Genomic DNA, 21,398 nt, shown 5'->3' on the forward strand with positions numbered 1-21,398 from the left:
CTTAAAGGAGTAGTTCACTTCAAAATTTGCCCCATTCAATCATAGTAATTTTTAGTCCTACTATAGAAAGTGATTTTCGAGTGAGCTACTCCTTTAACTTACTTAAATGAGTTGAACTGACTTGTAAACCGCAAAAGCAATTTGATTGTACCTAAAATGTTTACAGTGTGCCCACTACTCTGGGGGTCCCGTGCATTGCTACCTGTTTAGGAAAACGCAGCCAGTTCTCCAGGTCTGGGTTCAGATGGCAGTCTTCAGTTTTTTTCTCTCCATTCTCCTGAAGCGCATCATTACCTCCGACCAGCCCCTGATCTCCTGAATTACTCCAGCTGAGCATATTCCGCACAACCTCGTGGTTTAAGTCTACATGAAAGTCAGCAGAAATCTTCCTTCCCTCACGAAGGTCCAGCAGAGCGACTGTTACAAAAAAAGGCTCGATCTGCAGAGAGACAGTGGCAATGATATACAAACACATATACAGATGGCCCAAAAAGAATAGTTTAATTCACCCAAAAATGAAAATTCTGTCATCATTTACATCATTTAATTGCTTTGTTCTACTTGGAAATATTTGGAAATACGCTAGCAAGTTTTGATCAGTTCTGTGAGTATGATTGACAGCCGACCGGACCAATCATAACGCCGATATTTTGCGCCCCCTATTTTCACCCGTCGCCTAAACGTGTCAGAAACCAGTGGTGCTATCCAGACGTTATGTCGTTACAGTAAAGCGCAGTATGTTAGGCTAGAGCTTCCATCTTTGTTTTGACTTTATTCCGAGTCGCTTTCACATCCTGAATATTAACTTCAAATGCATATTGCAGTGGGAGCGGTTTGGCTGATGTCGGACATGGCTAAAGGGGGCAGGCTTTGCGAGGGGTCAATTGAAAATGATACTCAAAGGTGCCCAGATCATTTTGCCATCCGATATTTAAATTCTAATAGATACTAATTCTGAAAATCAAATTCAACAGAAAAGCATTTTTTCTACTATGATGTCTCAGAATTCACAATCGCTAATATTCCTCCAAATATCGTTGTTTGTGTTCATCAGAATTTATGCAGGTTTGGAGGCGAGTAAATGAAGACAGAATTTTCCTTTTCCCCTGAACTATCCCTTTAAATTTGTCATATTAATTAATCACATTCATTCGTTTTAAAGATAGCGAATTTAGTTCGCATTTTAACAATTTCACAAGAAGATGCTTGTTATTACAGTAGGTTTTACATGATGAAGCCACAGATGTGGCTTGATGAGCATCATGCATTTCGCTTTGTTTTATTCATTGATCGTATAAAGGAACGTCACGCAGATGACGTGAAGAACTTCATACATTAGTGACCGGCTCAGTGTTGGCCTCGTTCAGGCATCCCTGCAGCGTGAGGTTGAGCGAGCGGCAGGATATCATCAGTCTCTTCCCCAGTTTCTCCTCAAACTGCCGGATGGAAGCAGACTCCGTATGCTCCATCTTTGGGCTCCTCGAAACCTTTAAACATAAAGCATCCTTCAATGATCCCATTTCAACTTCATTTTATAAACTAAAAGTTTAATTTAATCTAGACTCAAGTGACATGTAAAACTAATTTGATTTAACTTAATTAAACAATAATGAATCATTTAAGGCAGATTTTGAAGTAAAGTTTTAAAGTTTTTCTACGACGGGAGACATACGGGAATGTCAGGGTCCAGGGAGAACAGGTTCAGTCTGTTCTCTCTTCTGGCAGCTCTCGCCAGCTCTTCTGTCTCTGAAATATACTAAAACAAATAACAGCAAAATTAATAATCTGAATCATTTCTGTGGTTATAACACACCATTTATAACATCTTTAGGTTTATTATTATGTTTAAAAGACTCTGTCTAAGTAACAAATATTTCTTTGTGTCTTTTAGAAAAACATAGTTTGGTTTAAATTACCTTGGCCAGATCTGGGTGGATTCCATTTTCAGTTGGTTCCTCATTTTCAGCGGCAGGAACAAGATTCAAAGATATATCCATTATTTCTAAAAATAAAAACAAACAAAAGGTTTAAAACCTAAATTGGCACACCATCCATAAGGTGTGGATGAAATCGTAAAATTGTATAGCTAAAAAAATGTATTTACATACAGTACTTGCAATTTAAACACTGTTTTGTCCATAACCAAACTAAAAAATAAAGGTTTTGGGACAACTCCTGAAGATAATAGTGTATTAGTAAATTGGTATTAGTATGTTGATAAAGAGTTTTGATATCACGATAGAGTCATTTTAATGCGAGGCCTTCTACAAATGTGTATAGAGCTTGTTAATCGAAGTCACGCCGTGTTGAATGTTGCGCCATCTTGGGAGGCTGGCTGCTAGCGCGTTCAATGCATTGTTTCTTGTTTGATTAGGCAAAATAACTTTGGTAGGTCGGTCTTGCTGTGTTAAAAAATATAATTTTGCAGAGTGATTCAGGAAATCCCCTGGTTCTTTCACTTTCAATTTCTCCATATATCAAACAAAACAAGTAATGGTAGATATCAAAACAATACTAGAAGTGGAGTATGATCCTCCCAAGATGGCAGCGCCACTGCAACATGCAGCAAAGAGCGTGATGTCAGCATCACATTCTCTAGTATGTACAGTACATATGTACAGTATATGTTAACAAGCCTGTGGCAAACTTATTTTTGTACGTCTACGCGAGGGTACGCATACAGCCCAAGGCACAGCCTTGCAAAGAATACTGCTTTTGACTCGTATACATACACACGGGTTTTGACACATTGCAATACCTCTCCGGGCCTACAGGGGTCAGGTTTTCTTCTATTACTTTGAATCTCAGGACACGGTTGCCTCCTGGTGGTTAAACTAACTACTGCAAGAAATGGAACGCGCATGCATGACCTGCGCATACTCAGTAAGCGAGGTAATAAAATTTAGTAACTTTGTATTAGCACCTAATGTACTATTGCTCTTTTATGACATATCGGTTATTGCTCCATGAACTCTGTGTAAGTCGCTTTGGATAAAAGCGTCTGCTAAATGACTAAATGTAAAATTCAGGTGGTGTGCGTACAGAACGCGCATACTATCATGATGACGAAATTTGCATCACACAAACTTAGCCTCAACCTAACACTTTGCAAAATATGCTTGAATCTTTCCTTATTAATACTTCAAATCTAGCTTTCTTTTACGAACTGCTTTCGAAACTACCTATCCTAACTTTAAGTGGTTCAGGCTAAAATTAATTGCAGATGTTTAATACTGAAGAATGGGGTAAAACGTAAACCAGATTGTTTGAGGGAAACATTGCTGCCTTGTAGGCACTAGAGTATATTTGTGAAGTACAGTAAAAAATCTTTCTGTAGTTTTTAATGCTGCGGTAGGTTATGTTTTATTCAAAAGCTCAGGCACAAGTACTTGATCTTAGTATTTTTACATCTGATGGAAAGATTATGGAAAGAGTAACTTTTACAAGTACTTGGGCATTTGGATTGATGATAAGCTTTTGTTCAATGTACAAATTGCTAATCTAAGGAGGGAAGCTCAAACTGAAACTTGTAGAAGCTACTTTCCTCAGAAACTTGTAGAAGCTACTTTCCTAAGAAACTTGTAGAAGCTATTTTCCTAAGAAACTTGTAGAAGCTACTTTCCCGAGAAACTTGTAGAAGCTATTTTCCTAAGAAACTTGTAGAAGTTACTTTCCTGAGAAACTTGTAGAAGCTACTTTCCTCAGAAACTTGTAGAAGCTACTTTCCCGAGAAACTTGTAGAAGCTACTTTCCTAAGAAACTTGTAGAAGCTACTTTCCCGAGAAACTTGTAGAAGCTACTTTCCTGAGAAACTTGTAGAAGCTACTTTCCTCAGAAACTTGTAGAAGCTACTTTCCCGAGAAACTTGTAGAAGCTACTTTCCTAAGAAACTTGTAGAAGCTACTTTCCCAAGAAACTTGTAGAAGCTATTTTCCCGAGAAACTTGTAAAAGCTACTTTCCTAACTGTGCTTGATTATGGTGATATATATGCATGCAGCCTCTTCTATCTTAACAAGCCTTGATTCGGTATAGTATGCTTCACAAAATCCCGTACTCATCATTGCATTTAATATGATATGGTGGGAGGGAGGGACATCATTGAGTTTGCATGGAACTGGGGAAAACTGCTTTTTCATATTATGTACCCTGGGCTTGGAATAATTAGCAAAAAGATCTAAAATGAGATAAACTTGTGTCTATTTGTGAATTTAAAGGCATCATAGTGATGTGTGAGTGGTATTGGAAGCTTGTGATTGTTTTTGTTGAAAGGATATTGTCTAAATATTGTTATAATGTGTATTTTAAATTTGTCTTACTGTATGGCTGCTACCATGGCCAGGTCTCTCTTGTAAAGGAGATTTTAACTTTTAATGAGACTTCCAGGTTAAATAGAGGTTAAATTAAAATAAATAAAAAGAATCACTCACCTTGCTTATTGTCGCTCAGGTCCACACTTTTGCGGTCCAGAACTGGGCCATCTGGAGAACTAATCTGTAGGATGCGTGTAAGAGTGCCGATCCAATCGTCCATGTCCAGCTCATTCTCTGCAGCCAGGACAAAATATGTCACCTCGTTCATTTTCAGCTCAAAGGCGTGTTTTCGCAGCCGGCTGTTCTATATGAACCACAAATGAAGCCGAAAATCGAATCAAATTCGTATGTTTAATAGGTTAACTGGAGGATTTTGTGCTGTGATAATGTGATGTTTGCTGAACTGTTTTAAAGCACCAACCTGAACAACTCCCGTGCACGAATCTAGAAAAATGCAACCTTTGGGTTCTTTTGAGATTTTCTCATCTTTGTAGAAGTTCATGATATACGAGTTGTCAGTCAGTTGTGTTAATTGAAAATATCTCCTCTTGAAGGACTGTTAAAGTAAAAGAGACTTACATAAGAGATACATTCTTATACCACATATTGTCACGGTGTCGCGCCGGACGAGACAGACGAGAATGCAGGTTTTACAAAAAGACAGGTAACTTTAATGAACAGACTGGTACACGAAACGCAAGACTTTACACGACAATCAATAACCGACAGGGGAACAAAGGAAACACAGGGTATAAATAGTCTTAAATGATGACAATGATCGCTGGCAGGTGCGGGAAACGGCGTGATACAAATGACAGACAGGTGCGGGATAGCAAATGAGTCCATGGGGAAAAACAGGCAGGGAAACGGACGGGAGTGTTACAGTACACCCCCCTCCCCAAAGGCGCGTCCTCGCGCCAACGAAACACCAGGGAGGGGGGGTGGGCAGCTGAGAGACTCGTGCGGGACATACAGACTAGGACGGGACAGGGAGTCACTCAGCTGGCTTCCCCCTGGCTTGGGGTCAGGAGGCTTGGGCTCGGGCTGTGGGTCCGGAGGCTTGGGCTCGGGCTGAGGGTCCGGAGGCTTGGGCTCGGGCTGAGGGTCCGGAGGCTTGGGCTCGGGCTGAGGGTCCGGAGGCTTGGGTTCGGGCTGAGGGTCCGGAGGCTTGGGCTCGGGCTGAGGGTCCGGAGGCTTGGGCTCGGGCTGAGGGTCCGGAGGCTTGGGTTCGGGCTGAGGGTCCGGAGGCTTGGGTTCGGGCTGAGGGTCCGGAGGCTTGGGCTCGGGCTGAGGGTCCGGAGGCTTGGGCTCGGGCTGAGGGTCCGGAGGCTTGGGTTCGGGCTGAGGGTCCGGAGGCTTGGGTTCGGGCTGAGGGTCCGGAGGCTTGGGCTCGGGCTGAGGGTCCGGAGGCTTGGGTTCGGGCTGAGGGTCCGGAGGCTCGGGCTGAGGGTCCGGCGGCTTGGACTCTGGGCTATCCGGGGCCATGGAATGACTTGTGGGTGCCGGGCTCCCCGGATAGGCAATGTGCACCCCCCCAAAAAACATTTGGGTTGGCCCCTGGGGTTCCTTGGGCTCTGGAGAGGGCTCGGGCACGGGTTCGGAGGCCTGGTGAGGCTCGGGCACGGGTACGGAGGCCTGGTGAGGCTCGGGCACGGGTACGGAGGCCTGGTGAGGCTCGGGCACGGGTACGGAGGCCTGGTGAGGCTCGGGCACGGGTACGGAGGCCTGGTGAGGCTCGGACACGGGTACGGAGGCCTGGTGAGGCTCGGGCACGGGTTCGGAGGCCTGGTGAGGCTCGGGCACGGGTTCGGAGGCCTGGTGAGGCTCGGGCACGGGTTCGGAGGCCTGGTGAGGCTCGGGCACGGGTTCGGAGGCCTGTTGAGGCTCGGGCACGGGTTCGGAGGCCTGGTGAGGCTCGGGCACGGGTACGGAGGCCTGGTGAGGCTCGGGCGCTGGCACGGGAGTGCATCGGGGCGCTGGCACGGGAGTGCATCGGGGTGCTGGCACGGGAGTGCATCGGGGCGCTGGCACGGGAGTGCATCGGGGCGCTGGCACGGGAGTGCATCGGGGCGCTGGCACGGGAGTGCATCGGGGCGCTGGCACGGGAGTGCATCGGGGCGCTGGCACGGGAGTGCATCGGGGCGCTGGCACGGGAGTGCTTCGGGGCGCTGGCACGGGGGTGCTTCGGGGCGCTGGCACGGGGGTGCATCGGGGCGCTGGCACGGGGGTGCATCGGGGCGCTGGCTCGGAACACCAGAGGGAATCCAACTCCCGGAGTGCCTCTGGTGCGATCAGGACCGGTAGCTGTGCCTGGGAAGGCCGGGGATTTTGACCCTCACGGCCTTCCATATTCCGCTGCTGCGGAATCTCAGGAGCGCACTCGCGCTGCTTGCGCTGTAGTGCCCGCCGACGTGGATGGCGCCGACGGGACTTCGTGGAGGAGTGAGGCGCGGTCCCGGAGTGAGTCAGAACAACCCCCACGCGGATGACCGGTACCGGACGCGAACCGCTCAAGCCACCGTCCAGCTCCCCAACGCGGTCCACGGATTCCTCCCCCGGGAGAACCTGATTGATCAACTCCTCCAGGGGAAGGTCGTCCGCGTACGGGAGCAGAACGGCGGCGAGCAGGTCGTCGTCCAGACCGGTCAAAAACACACGGTTAAGTGTGGGATTGTCCCAACCCACCCGGTAACACACCTCAACAAACTCCTCCACATACCTCTCCAGTGGCCGTCCGTCTTGAAGAAGACCCACGAGCTGGTCCACTGGAGAGACGTAGATGTAATCCATTCGTAGGTCGGTTATTCTGTCACGGTGTCGCGCCGGACGAGACAGACGAGAATGCAGGTTTTACAAAAAGTCAGGTAACTTTAATGAACAGACTGGTACACGAAACGCAAGACTTTACACGACAATCAATAACCGACAGGGGAACAAAGGAAACACAGGGTATAAATAGTCTTAAATGATGACAATGATCGCTGGCAGGTGCGGGAAACGGCGTGATACAAATGACAGACAGGTGCGGGATAGCAAATGAGTCCATGGGGAAAAACAGGCAGGGAAACGGACGGGAGTGTTACACATATAAGATGAAGCTTGAAAAATTGGTAAAGAAACTGTAATGTACATCCAGTCACGTCTAACCAATCCGAATTCCAGAGAGCCGTTTCATAAGAGCTTTTAAAGGGATACTTCACCCAAAACATTTATCCTGTAATAATTTGATCGTCTTCGAGTTGTTCCTAATCTATAAAAATGTGTTTGTTCTGATGAACACAGAGAAAGATATTTAGAAGAATGCTTATAACCAAACAGATCTCGCCCCAAATGACTCCCATAGCAGGACAAAATACTTTATCATTTTTTCTTCTTCTGTTGAACGCTTATAAAGACATTTTGAAAAATGTAGGACAGCAAACAGTTCTGGGGCACTTTTGACTACCATTGTATTTATGGGAGTCAATAGGGGGCAAAATATGTCTGGTTATAAGCCTTCTTCCAAATCTTCTGTGTTCATCAGAACAAAGACATTTATACAGATTTGGAAGAACAACATTTTTTGAGTGAAGTATCCCTTTAAAAGTAAAAAAACCTTTTGTGTAGATTTCAGAACTGGACTGAAACAGCAGATTGAGTTGGTTTGTTCTTGAAGTAAATACTCACCTTTATCAGTATAAATGTATGATTGTGAGCCTACGTCTTTTCTATAGCCTGAAAGGTATGTGGAATGCGTTTATAGAAAAGTCACTGACCCGAACAGTGATACTGTTGTTGACGGTGCTGTTAAAGTTCCCTTTATACAGCCAGCCAGACTTAAAGACACCAATTGCCCCTCCACACCCACTACCTCCTCCGCCTTTAGACGATGACAAAGACGTGGTGTCCTACAAAACAGAAGTGATGTGAATTATCTGTTCATTCATATGCAGGGCCGTGGCAAGAGCATTCTGGGCCCCCTGAAAAAATATTGATGTGGGCCCCCACCGCCTTCCAATAAATAGAAAGACATCTTATATCAAGTTATAAATCACATTACTTTGACCTAGTCTATTTACATCTGACAGAAAATGGTAAATCTTTTGTGAACTTATGAATTATTATCTTAAATAAATGCATGAAGACTTTTATCAAACTAATAAAAGAATAAGTGAGAGATATCCTTGGGTCAACACCATGTAGAACCTGGGAAAACATTTCATTCAACCAATCAGATTTGAAGGATACGTTTACAGTTCATGCGAAGTTTAAAGCCTCTTTTCATTTCAAACCTGTATGACTTTCTTTCTTCCCCAGAACACAAAAGATGATATTTTGAAGAGCGTTGTTAACAGCCCCCCATTCACTTGCATTGGTTACAACAGAAGTGAAAGGGGGGCTGTGCTGTTCGGTTACCAATGTTTTTCAAATAAAGTTGTTTTGTGTTCTGCAGAAGAAAGAAAGTCACACAGGTTTGAAATGAGCTTACAGGGTTAGTGGTTTGTTCACCATTGTAAATCACCTATCATCTAGGTTTTGGGGCTTTTTCTACAAAATTGTTGTCCCAGGGTCAACAAAGCATGTTGCCCAAAGTACGTCTCTCACCTTGCAAAATCAGGTCGAGGGTCTTTATACACATCTGAAGACTATATAAGTTATAAATTACACACGGCACCTTTAAAATTAGAGGGAACTGTTCAACTAGAGAGGTACTGTACTGTACTGACCTCATCCTTGTCAACATCTTCATGATCGATCTCAAATGAGTGTGAGGGCAACTTCTCAGCTTTATTCGACTCCCTGTAGAGGGAAAAGAATTATGGACAGAGATGAGAGTCGTGATGAGAAAGAAAAGGTAAGGAAAGGGAAATAAACCCCAATCGGTTTCTTATGCAATCCAATCCAAAGACATTATACAGTTACAGTATACGTTATACTAGACGGCAACAGTATACAATTGGTAAACGCCCTTGGTATTCATTTGTTTATTAAATAATTTGGTAACAATTCAGTTTAGGGGCCAATTCTTACTATTAACCAGTTAGCTATTAGCGTGCCTATTATTGGCATATTGGCTGTTAATTAGTACTTATAAAGCACATATTCTGATGGATGGAGATATTGTGTTTATTGAGATATTTCAACACTACGCCACAGTCTAATTTGTCCTGCCATACAGGTAGTTTCAAAACAAACACAAAGATCTATAATTCATGTGTTTACCATCGTTGTTTCAGCAAAGCATCTGTCACTCACAGTCAGATCCCACACCCTTCATTGTAAAAAATCCAACTCGAATAGACGGTTTCAACAATAACCCAACAATAACCCATACATGATACTTGAAAATATACTTTTAAACGTCAATGAAAATTGATCACCAGGAAAAATATTTATCAACATTTAATACTCCAGTGTAACCAAGTTTTGGTTCGCCCAAACTTTTTATAGTTCTTATACAATTCTGTGATGCCAATTATTATGGTTATATTTATTTTCACGTAGTATCAATGTTTTAGTGTATGTTTAGCTCAAGGAAATTTGAGCTAATCGCATGAATTACGATATACAGTATCGGTATATTGCAAATAATCAAGCGTTTATGTGAAGCGATGATGGGTGACTACTTCTGGAACTTGGTTTGTGAGGACAGTATTAGTCATAAAAGACAAAAACGATCAAATGTACACTACCGAAGTTTTGGACGATACATTTTTAGTAACCGTTAAACTGTTGTTTTGAGCTCAGTGGTATACCAGTACCTTGTCATTTCAGTGTATGAGTAATAACACCGAAATGTATAAATGTGTGAAAATATTTTGTAGTTTTTGGTAAGTTCCGTCGATGGTAAAATATTATATTGTGATTTCTGTAGTCAGTGTTAGCAAAACATTGTGTGAACACTCTGAAAGATATTTCCAAGCATCCCCAAACCCAAAACATAATAGCGCTGTCGTTTTAAATGTCTTAATATAAAGCATGCTTTGCACTTCAGCAATGGCCTTTCAGGTCCCCAAGGAAACCTAGTCTGGTTAGAATGAGCACCTAGCCAAGAAGTCCCTTTAAGAACTGTAGGTGGTATTTTCCACATCATTTAGTATATCTCACCACTTAAAATATCCTTCATTCTGACAGAAGCCCACACACAGGAATTTATTCTTTGGTCAGCCTGAGCACACTTTAAAACCACACCAGACCCAAGCACTAATGTCACAAAGATTCACAAGCATTTAATCTGCCCGCATCCCCCTCTGACCTTTAAAGGGATCCCTTACAAGGAAGACTTGTATGCCTTAATAGCCTTACACTAATAGCAAATGTAATGTAATGTAATACTCATTTTAACTTGTTTTTGATGACATTAAATGGTTGCACACACCGGCAGACAAGACTGAACACAGATACACTAGTTCTTCTGTAGATAAAAAGTGCTGTAAAGTCAAGAACAATATTGCTAAAATAATAAAGACAAATTAATAACCAAACCGCAAGCATCTTGCTAAAGTGTTTATCAGTATATTCTCATAATGTATGAAGTATACTTTATGGCAGGCAGGTAATTCGTTTATTCATATTTTGCATATAACTTGAGTGAAAGACGTCATATTTATTGTATTTAATAAATTTTCTCTATGACATTTTGTCGACTGTATTGACATAAATCGTCAAATTGTCTAAACTATTTTGTATATATTGACAACAAATCCAAACTAAATGATTGTGCTTACATTTAGGTAATGTCAAAATACGCCACCATATTTGGTAGATTCTTAGAAAAAAATGGTGTCCAGGACCTCGAATAGGTTCAATGTTTGGTCCAGATTTACGTCTAAGTTTATAGATCAAATCTAACAAGTCCCAATCAGAGAAGAACCAGCTGCCCCGATCATATCAAGCATGTTTGATGTTAAAGATTTAGAATTAGGAAGATGACCTCAGATTTCCTTAAAGATACAGCAGATGAAGATGCTCTGCAATATGATATTTTATTTCAGTCGAATTAAGAATAATATCCGTAACATCTATTTGCTTATGAATGGTCTGTAATGCTTGTCTAAGCACTAGTTGTCATGATTACTGGTGGTGAGACACGGACAGAGGACCCAGGTGCAGACAGCGGGTAAGGGGTTAACAGATGTTTAATAACAAATGACAAAACAAAGACCCACGAGGGGGTAACATAACAAAACATGGGATGGATACAATAACATGACAAGACAGGACTAAGACTAACTACACTAAAACAAGAGTAAAATTAACTTTAAACATAAACTAGACTAGACTAGACTAGACACAGGAATTCGCCACACAACCACAATGTACCAGCACAATACAGAAGACACAAGGGCATTACGTAAGGGACCAAATCAAGAAGGGAACAGGTGAAGGGCATGAATCAATAGAGACAAGACCGGAGAGAGCGTATGGCAAGCCAAATAAACAATAGTCGCCTCTCTCCACATTAAACATGAGGTTCTGTCATGATCCTGCCACTAGACCAAGAGAAACAAGACATGATGTGGCAGAATCATGACACTAGTAGCCAGGGTCAAACAGCAACCAACAGCAAAAGCTACCATCCAACACAGTGTAAAAAAGTTTTTATTGTAAAAAGTCCAATAAAGCAGCAATTAATGTTTACCTGGGCAATGTGCGGTAATCCCCGGCGTACTCTTCATGTTTGTATTGTACAACATGCCAGGGGGAGTTGAAGTATTGACAGGCCTGTAAATTTAAAACAGAGTTAGATACAATCATGTTCATGTGTTATATAACAACTACAAAAAATCAGGAAGCATTGACTTTGTGTCATTCAACTTTAACCTCCAACACAAAACTTTCCACAGAATGATTGTTTGATGAGTATCTTAATGAATGTAGGACAAGAACGCTAAAATAGTTTTATAATCATAAATGTATAGAGTAAGGGGCGATCATTTTACGTAAGGTGGACTGCTTTCTCATGCGGTGCACGTGTGGCATTCTGTAAAGTGGAAATATTTTCACCTCGATGTGGCGCAGACGCACCTAGAAAAACGGCGTCGCTCCGCACGCACATTGCAACCCTGTTACTCGGGTATTTTGTCAGTCCACATTAGACATTTTACTCACCATAAGTCTAAACTACACGTCAATTGACGAGTACAAAATTAAAGCCTGTTCAGACTGCGACATGATCTCATTCATTTCAATGGTCGCACGGCGACATCCGGTGACACGAGCGACAGTGAACGTTGGCGACAAGAAGTGACAAAAGTGAAGAAATCTTCAAGTTTATGCAAATGAGAAGCGAATTTCGCGAGTGACTACCAATAGGAGTAAAGCATTGGGTGGGACCATGACACGGCGCTCCACCGCAGACTCTGGCTCCACCGATGAGTCCTTCTGCGCATGCCCAGGCTCCAAACTGATGTTTTCAAACTGGGTTATCAGTTTAACACTACGTATAATTTACCAGAGGTTAAGAGATATAAGTAACCCAGGGTTCAGCGATGTACAGTGTGAAGCATGTGACCCAGGGTTATCACTTAACCCCTTGTCAATTATAAGCAGTGTGAAACGTGAAACAATTTTGAGTGTGAAAAGCCCTTTTGTGTGCTTATGACCAGCTGTTTCATATGGGATTACGATCAAATAAACGCACATGGTTGGATTGCACACACTTACCTGTCTGACCAGCAGACATTCAGCCTGTTCATCAGCTCCTTCTGGCACAGTGGACTTCACTGTTCTCCTCTCTATGGGAGGAGTGGTCACCTGGAATGAATCAGAGACAAAGAGTTCAAGACAGCGTGTGTGCTTAGTCAATGTTTTCTATTTAGTTTTCCTGTGTCTTTAAAATAAACCCATGACAAACAAAACCAAAGATGTATTGTGGCCATTCTAGTCCAGCGCCTGTTGAATTTCAACAAAATCAAACCTCAGGAGTGACAAAGTCATCCAACAGCAATGTGACAGTATGACAAGACATATGAAAACTGATAAAAACGTTGAGGTTATCACATATATATTTTTAACTTTTCCTAAATACATGATATTGATGAGATATCAAATGTGTTCTGGAATTGATGTATTTTCTGTTTGATATTCACATTCATGTGTCTAAAAACAACCATGCATCAACATTCTCCTTTTTTTAAAAAAGCACTTGGGTACCGCGCTCTCAAGGCATCTGCAGTTGCTAAGCAACTACAAGCCACGCAGCTCTCTATATGAGTGCTCTTTTAATACACTCATCTCTATTTGACCTCTAGACACACTGGAATTAAGATCAGTTTTGGTCGATCGCTCACAAGCGGACGATTGAGACACATAGCTATTTTAATCTGTCTCTTTTTACCATATTTGACCACTTCTCTTCTGATTCATGGGCGGGTAAATGTATAGGCCTTTTCTAATCGTACGCTCTAATGGACCAAAAAAGCCACGCAATTTACATACTGTATGAACATGACGGGAAATGGTGGAAAAACCTACAGAGAGCAGCAGTTTTCACAGATTTCTTTCCTTCCCTGTTGATTTGACACTTTTCTTCAGAGAAATGTTTTTGCGCTCAAAACAATTAACACAACTATCTAAACCCAAACGTACCTTAACCGAGCAGTTAAACTTAACTGCAAAATGAAGCTCTGCAATCTATCCTAGTCCATGTATTCATTAAAAGTCAATATTAACATGAATCCTATAGGTGTGTTCTCTGTTGATTTATAGGCTGGAGACATCAGGGCTGATTCCAACAACGCTTTATTTTGTTCTCTACACAACATTGTAAGCGCTTATGGGAATTATTTCTTACGTCACTCAAACCCATGAACACATTTACCACTAAATAAACATTTTGTTGGCTTACTCTTGAATCAAAACAAAGAATAATTCTTCTGCAACACCATCTTTCTATATTACTACATTCTTCCATCTATAAACATAATATCTCCCAGCCATACTACTTGTCAATATAACCTGTTTACATGACAACATGTTTTTTCTTCAAAACACAAAGTCTTCCGAGTGTTAGGGCTTCAAAACAGTCATTCACTCCAGGATTGAACTCATGGTTTCCTTTCAACAGTCCTGTGTTGGTCCTCTTAAGAAACAATACACATTGAAACGGTCGTAGTCTTTCTACAAATAGAATCAGTCCCACTACACATTTACATGTCTAACGCAACATCCTCACACCCACTCCTGTCTGTCTGTTAACCTTCCACCTCCTGTGAGAGAATTTGATGTCTACGCACTGTTTGCCATCTCCGAGCATGACCTAGTACGAGAGAGGGCCTGTCACTCTGGCAATGAACCCAGGAATCCACTTGGGTCCATAACTAAAGTTTATTGTCAAAACTGCAACTTCTAACTTGCCATTTGTTGTCATGATACTGCTTTTGTTTGTCAAGTACCTTCCATTGCAAGTCTGGATGCAATCGATTCGTCTTCCTTCCCAACAGCATTTCGCCAGGACTGATTCCTGTGGTGTGATTCAGCTGAACAGTACACTTGCCACACTTCACCTAACCTGACTTTTTCATCATAGTTTTAAATGTTCTCAAAAAATAGGTATCATTGTCAGAAACAAGATGTCTGGAACTCTTAATCAATTCATAGTATTTCCAGAGGATGCAGTGGAAACAGGATACACATCTCGTTAATGGAGGTAAAGAGTTCATTTCATTGCATTAAATTGATCTCAAGATTGACAAATTATTTAAAATATAAGTTTTCATACACCCTCCAACAAACAACCCCTTGGTCGTTTATGCAAGGAGCTTCTTACAATCAATTACAATTTTATAACAAAGTCTATGGCAGTGTTGTGTTCCGTGTCGCAACAAATCAAACCGAGTTATTTATTCATAACATACAAAATTTGCTTTAACATTTATATCTTTGGTAGATGCATTAGATAAGTGACTAACAGTAAATTGAAGCCATTAAATAGATAATTATGTCTTCTCAAAGTGCTCTTAATTTCCCACTTTTTCAGTTGCCTAAAAATGCTAGACAAACGCTTTACGTCATTTTTTTTTAAATATATTTTATATATTCAAACATCATTATTGGTCAGCCTTTAAGTCTGCCTCTAAGTTTTGCCAATATTGACCTCACGACAGGTTTTTGTGAGAGCTTGTGACTGAACCTTTTAACTTCACTGGAAGTTTGTTAAACCCTATTTCCGTCAAGAGTAAATAAGGAACTGATATTGTCTCATGATTTAACTGGGTTTTATTTACATTTTATAACATGCATCGTTAATCAAAATAGTACTACAGTAGATTTTTCTGGTATCCTTACTTTACTTTATTTTTCTGACCACTTTTTACTTTGACTTCTTACATTTTTCCACAAATGTCTTCTTATACTTTCAAACCAATCTCCTTACTTTAGTTTTTTAATCTGTATTCGATGCACAATCAATATTATTTCTTGTCATAACGTGACTTTTTCAACCTAACGATAAGAAGCCGAAGTGCTGTGTGAGGTGCAAACAAATGTAAAAAGGCGGGACTTACTGTTTACAGTGTCCAATCAAATTTTCCTGGTATTTATTATATTTTGTCATCTTGTCATACTTTATAATAAGGACGTGGCATAGGTGATTTCATTTTTTTCCATTAGTCTTTTACATGTTTCTGTTCTACATAATGGTGGTTCAGTTGTGCGGTCAAGTTACGAGCGTGACCTTAAAACAGGTAGTAGCATTGGACGACTTCTTCCATTTTTAGAGCCCATACTTCGTTACTTTTACTTGAGTAAACAAGTTTAGTAAGTATTTCAATTTTAACCAGAGTACTTTTAAACATGAGTATCTGTAAGTCATCTCTGGCACACAGTACATGAGAGCAATACAAAGTGTTAGGTGTTGGGTTGGTGTAGCTGTGTGCAAACGGTGTTAATATGTGTAGCCCAGATCTGAGTGTGAAAGAGGATGTGGTCTGAATAGGCCATCTTCTCGGCTGTTCTAAATGCAGCCTACAGGGAGAACACACACACATGCACAGAATTATCAAGGCCTGTGGTGACTAGGCAACATCAAGTTGACATAAATATACAAGAGGCTTTGCTCTTTGAGAGTTGTGTAAGCCATTTTCTCATGATCCATCCCTGAATTTCAAAATGACAAAATGTTACACTATAGTCCATGGGTTGGGAACCTTTTTGTAACGGTGTGCCATTTAAAATGTTTCTTGGGCTGTTGTTCAATATGCCTTCTTCAGCGGTCTTGTGTCCTCGTCTTCTCGCTCTACGTCATCAATAACCGTCTGGTTCCAATTCTCAAGAACACAAAATCAGAGAACGCATGATTGTATCCGGATGTGTTCTTGATATCAAGAACTGAACCCGCTTGAAGTCCCACAAGTCTTTGCATCCAGTTCGTTCTTCCGAGGCTGCCTCGCGAAATCTGTCTCTGCGAGAACACAAGTCCGTTCTTTGCTTTCTTAAAATAGAGAAACGCCCTTGGTGGAAGTGAAATAGTGTGAAAGTGACCTATTTGTCAGTTATGGTGACCCATACCCGAAATGTGACCTCTGCAAATAACCCATCCAGAGAGTAGTGAACACACACACAGCAAATCGTGAATACACGTACACCCGTAGCAGTGGGCAGCTATCACTGCAGTTCCCGGGGAGCAGGTGGGGTAAAGTACCCTGCTTAAGGGCACCTCAGTCATTACCCAACAGCCACTACGGATCGAACCGGCAACATTCTGGTACGAGTCCGTCTCTCTAACCATAAGGCCACGACTGCCCCAGTTGGTATTCACTGTGCCATAGTAAACATTAACAATATAATTGTCCAGTAGGATATGTAATCTGTTTACATAACATTACTTTTGAGAACACAACGCAGCAAAAAAGCATAATTGAATGTATTAATAAATATTGATCAAATGCAATCTTTCAAATATGATTGATTAGAGTTACGTTATCATAACCAGATAAATAAATGTTGTAGAAGTATTTAATACAAATAAACTTGACCGTAGAGAATGCGATAAATGTATCTGTTTGGGAATAATGAAAAGAAACTGTGTTATAATACAGAAAGTCTTCATTCTACCACATTAATAGCAGATGCAGGAAAACTATAACAGATTGAAAAACGTGATATAAGACTATTGATTAAATAAAATTCTTTAAAACCACTAAATAACAAAGACCACACTGTTTAATATGAAAAGCATAAAATTAAGTTGGTCCAATGTGCATCGAGTAGACTTTGAGCTTGATGTCGTGCATGTAAGGGTATATGTCTGGTATGTGATGTGAGCACATGTGACGCAGTGCGGCGCGTCTGGTTTGCGAACCTATTTACAGTATATTTGAAGGCATAAGCATCATGTGAGCTAATGATATGGACTGTATCATAACTTCAGTTTGCGAAGCTTAAAGAAACACTATATATCTTTTTAATGTGACGTCATGTGCATACCCCCTATAGACAATTAAACCCATCACTGGGGCGAGGCCTTGTGTGAGATATATTATTAACATACCAGTAAAATAAGATTATTGAAATGGTTTTGCCCATAAATGTATTTAAAAAGCATAACCCGAACTTGTGATGTACTAGTCGTACATATGATTTAGCTGTGATTGACTTCCGGCAAACGTACTGCTTCAAATTTTTGCATCGAATTCAGAAATTATCACTTTGATACTTTGGAAAGCAATACACCGGATGGCTAGAAGCCCAAATCAGTCACTAGCTCATTAGGATGTCCCAAGATTTTACATCGTTATTATATTTTTATTATTTCCCCTTCTTGCAGGGCCCCCTAGGGAGGGGCCTGGTGCGGTCTTAACGCCCTAAAGACACATGCATACAATTGCTTGAAGAAGTTAAAAACTTACATTGAAGTCATCCTCTGGAAATAGTAGCAAGTCCTGCTGTGGGTCTTTTCTGAGCTCAGGTTCAAGCTCTGAGATCACAGCCTCGTAGTCCAGAGGGTCAATCAGTTTTGGTTTCTCCTGCTTAAGGACACAAAGAGAATCATCATCAAAAACCGTCTTTGAAGTCTTAGAAGCTCCAATCCTATGTTTTTATAGTAAAAACTATACTAAATCTATATCTTTGGTTGGTCAAACGTATACAATTGTATTTGACACTATAAAGTTTTAGTCTAATTGGATTTATTTCATATGCAAAGTTGTTATCCTACCATATAATATGGCATTATTTAAGGCTAGTGTTTAATGTATTCTTCTCACAGTATATTACACACAATTTTATATAACCAATTCCATTCCGTTAAAGGCACTTACATGATTAATGAACTTTACTGAACAGGTACTTTAAAGCTGTATTGTACCATACAAATAAAAAAATGAATTGTGACTGTCAAGTTTTGAATTGGTGTGAAAGTAAGGAAATGATGCAAGAACAAGTATAATAAATGACACCAGTCCTGGCAAATGTGTGACTATTTTCTGTTATTTTCTGTGAAATCAGATCTCGCACTACCATTAAAAGCAAGCAGAACATGGCATAAGTTAAACTGTAGATGTAGAAAGTATTTTGGCACTGATGTTTAATCAAAAGCCGAACTCCAGCAGAACACATGAAAGTTCCTGAGCTGGTATTACAATACATACATTATATCCCCACAAACTTCTAATAATACAATAAACAGAAAAGAGAAGAGGTTCCAAACAAATGAATCAATCTGAAGCTGAATTGTGATACTGTAATAACACAAACCATCTATTTTAAATATGCTATATGCATGATGCTGAGGATAAAAAGTATATTGAAAGTTTTTAAAATTATTTGAGTAAAAGTAGATGTAATGTACTTAAGTATTAAAGGTCAAAAACATGTGAACATTTATTTTATGAAATGTGGCGGATATTATACATGCTTGAATAATGACTTGAAGTAGTAGAATTGTCCCGAAATAAAAACACACTGATCATGATACTTGATAAATGTACTCGGGTGAAAAAACTCTGAACAAGTCACAGGTGAAAACAATTAGGGAGGGAAACGATGACAGAACTACAGGAGACTGGAACAAGGACTACAAAATAAAAGTCAACCAAGATTAACACCCTGTAGTGTTCTATTATATAACACAGTCATCTAATCATGCAGGGCTTCTGGTTGATGTAAAATTTAAAATGTTTTTACTAATCGGATTTTAACAGCCAATCCAGTCCACATTAAATCTGAACATCCAACAGCTCCATCTGTCATTAGTCTGTTATGAAACCAAAAGAGGTCTATGAGATATTAGTGTCCCTTTTCACAAGTTATTTCCCTCCAATTCACAACCACTAACTGGTGTTTGAAATCAACGATAATGACTTCACAAGTTGACATATATAATCTGGGTGACCTTTTTATAGCAATCTTTAAATACTTGCTATTCTAAATGCTATTCTATACTTAACAGAAAATATGAAAAGTACATATGCAAAATAAAACGATGAGCCAGACAAATGAATGAAATAAGACAATAGTGGAACAATAACCAGTGGGTAAATAAAGATGGCAAACAGCTGTGGCACTATTTCATCTGAACGGCTATTAAACGCCATTAAATCTGATAAGAAGTTAGTCCAAATTAGGGCTGCTCGATTATGCCAAAATCATTCATTATTTGGGCCGATATTGAGATACCGGTTACTTAACACGATTACTCATTAGCTTTAATAAAACACGTGTGTTTTTGTAGGTTGTACTTTTATACTACAAATAGAATGGAGGATCCTTGCAAAATGAAATGCAGCACAATAATGTTTTACATCGATTATTTATTTTTTGAAATGTTGACGATTATGATGAATTTTCGATGAATTGCACAGCCCATTCCAAATGTTCCCATAAACCACTGAAAATGGACAGGAACAACAGGTGTACACTCTTAAAAATAAAGGTGCTTCAAATGGTTCTTTGATGCCATATAGCAGAACCTTTTTAGTGTAAATGGTTCTGTAAAGAACCTTGAACATCCGAAGCACCTTTCTGTCTCGCAAAAGGTTCTTTGTGTTGAAAACAACTTCATCAGATTATGAAACGGTAAGAAAGAGATGATTCTTTAAAGAACCTTTCGAGGAAATGGTTTTTCTCACTGAAGACACTGACACAAGATTCCCATTTAATCTCAATGGAACTTAATAAGCCAATAGAAATGACCATGCTGACACCATCAACAGTGCAATCTATCACAATGTCACAATACAATCTACAAATAAGACATGTCTGGACCACTTTTTACTTTTTAACTGCCAAACTGTTGTCTAGCTTTAGGTTGTTCTGCTTTCTGATGGCTATTCTTTGTTGGCTGTGAAATAACCTTTTTATTTGAATCGACCATTGTTCCAGAGCTTCCCCACTTGATATGACACTCTTGCTAGGTTATTTCTACGCATTTCTACGAGCAAACACCGGTCAAAAGTTAACCAGAACGGTTTGCTTTCCTACATTCTTCAAAATATCTACTTTTGTTTTCGACAGAACATAAAGCAATTGTCCTACTATCGTAGTCAATGGTGGCCAAGATCTCTTTGGTTACAAGCATTCTTCAAAACATGTTACTCTGTGTTCATCAGAACAAAGAAATGAATACAGATTTGGGGTGAGTAAGAAGACTTGCATTTTGTCAAACACATTAACATACGATATAGTCACAGTCATATATCATTACAGTCCAGTATCATACCATCATATATCATACTGTAATGGCAACTACAATCCTATATCAAAGGATTCTTCACTTGAATCACTGAAGATCAAATGTTCTTGACTTGAATAAAGGGCACATTTAATTGAACACGGATGAGTCTTTCTCCATGGTTACAAGCATTTTAATCAATCAGTTAGTGATGTTTGTACACCAGTTACTCAACTACCAGGCTGTGTATGCCAACATGTGCCCATCACATTTATATGTACTTGACCAATTATCCTTAGGTCAACTCAAACTGATGCTAAAGAGAGCCAGCAGTATCCATGTTTCAAAGAAAGAAAAATAGGTCACTGCCAGAGAACAGACAGAACAATGTTCTCACACACACACCACACAAATCAATAAAAGTGTACACTACTGATGTAAAACAGATATGCAACAACACCAAATTAGCAACAGAACAAGACCCTTGAAAAAGCAC

General features: G+C 40.3%; 1 protein-coding gene across 6 annotated transcripts in view; it reads right to left on the minus strand.

Moving 5' to 3' along the window:
• Nucleotides 1-21,398, minus strand: part of dock10 (dedicator of cytokinesis 10) — a 72,008-nt gene that overhangs the window by 29,411 nt on the left and 21,199 nt on the right. For 5 of the 6 annotated variants that reach the window (XM_079481320.1, XM_079481317.1, XM_079481321.1 and 2 more), the window contains exons 2-12: nucleotides 18,141-18,260; nucleotides 12,958-13,047; nucleotides 11,933-12,015; nucleotides 9,018-9,090; nucleotides 8,067-8,198; nucleotides 4,733-4,867; nucleotides 4,429-4,615; nucleotides 1,917-2,002; nucleotides 1,673-1,756; nucleotides 1,335-1,487; nucleotides 203-439 (exon numbers count right to left, since the gene is read on the minus strand). In XM_079481320.1, coding sequence (XP_079337446.1) covers nucleotides 203-439; nucleotides 1,335-1,487; nucleotides 1,673-1,756; nucleotides 1,917-2,002; nucleotides 4,429-4,615; nucleotides 4,733-4,867; nucleotides 8,067-8,198; nucleotides 9,018-9,090; nucleotides 11,933-12,015; nucleotides 12,958-13,047; nucleotides 18,141-18,260 — 1,380 coding nt within the window. The remainder of the gene's footprint in view (nucleotides 1-202; nucleotides 440-1,334; nucleotides 1,488-1,672; nucleotides 1,757-1,916; nucleotides 2,003-4,428; nucleotides 4,616-4,732; nucleotides 4,868-8,066; nucleotides 8,199-9,017; nucleotides 9,091-11,932; nucleotides 12,016-12,957; nucleotides 13,048-18,140; nucleotides 18,261-21,398) is intronic. The other variant, XM_079481318.1, reaches the window with a different exon arrangement.

This window comes from Barbatula barbatula (genome assembly GCF_947034865.1).
Source record: "Barbatula barbatula genome assembly, chromosome: 19".
NCBI lineage: Eukaryota > Metazoa > Chordata > Actinopteri > Cypriniformes > Nemacheilidae > Barbatula > Barbatula barbatula.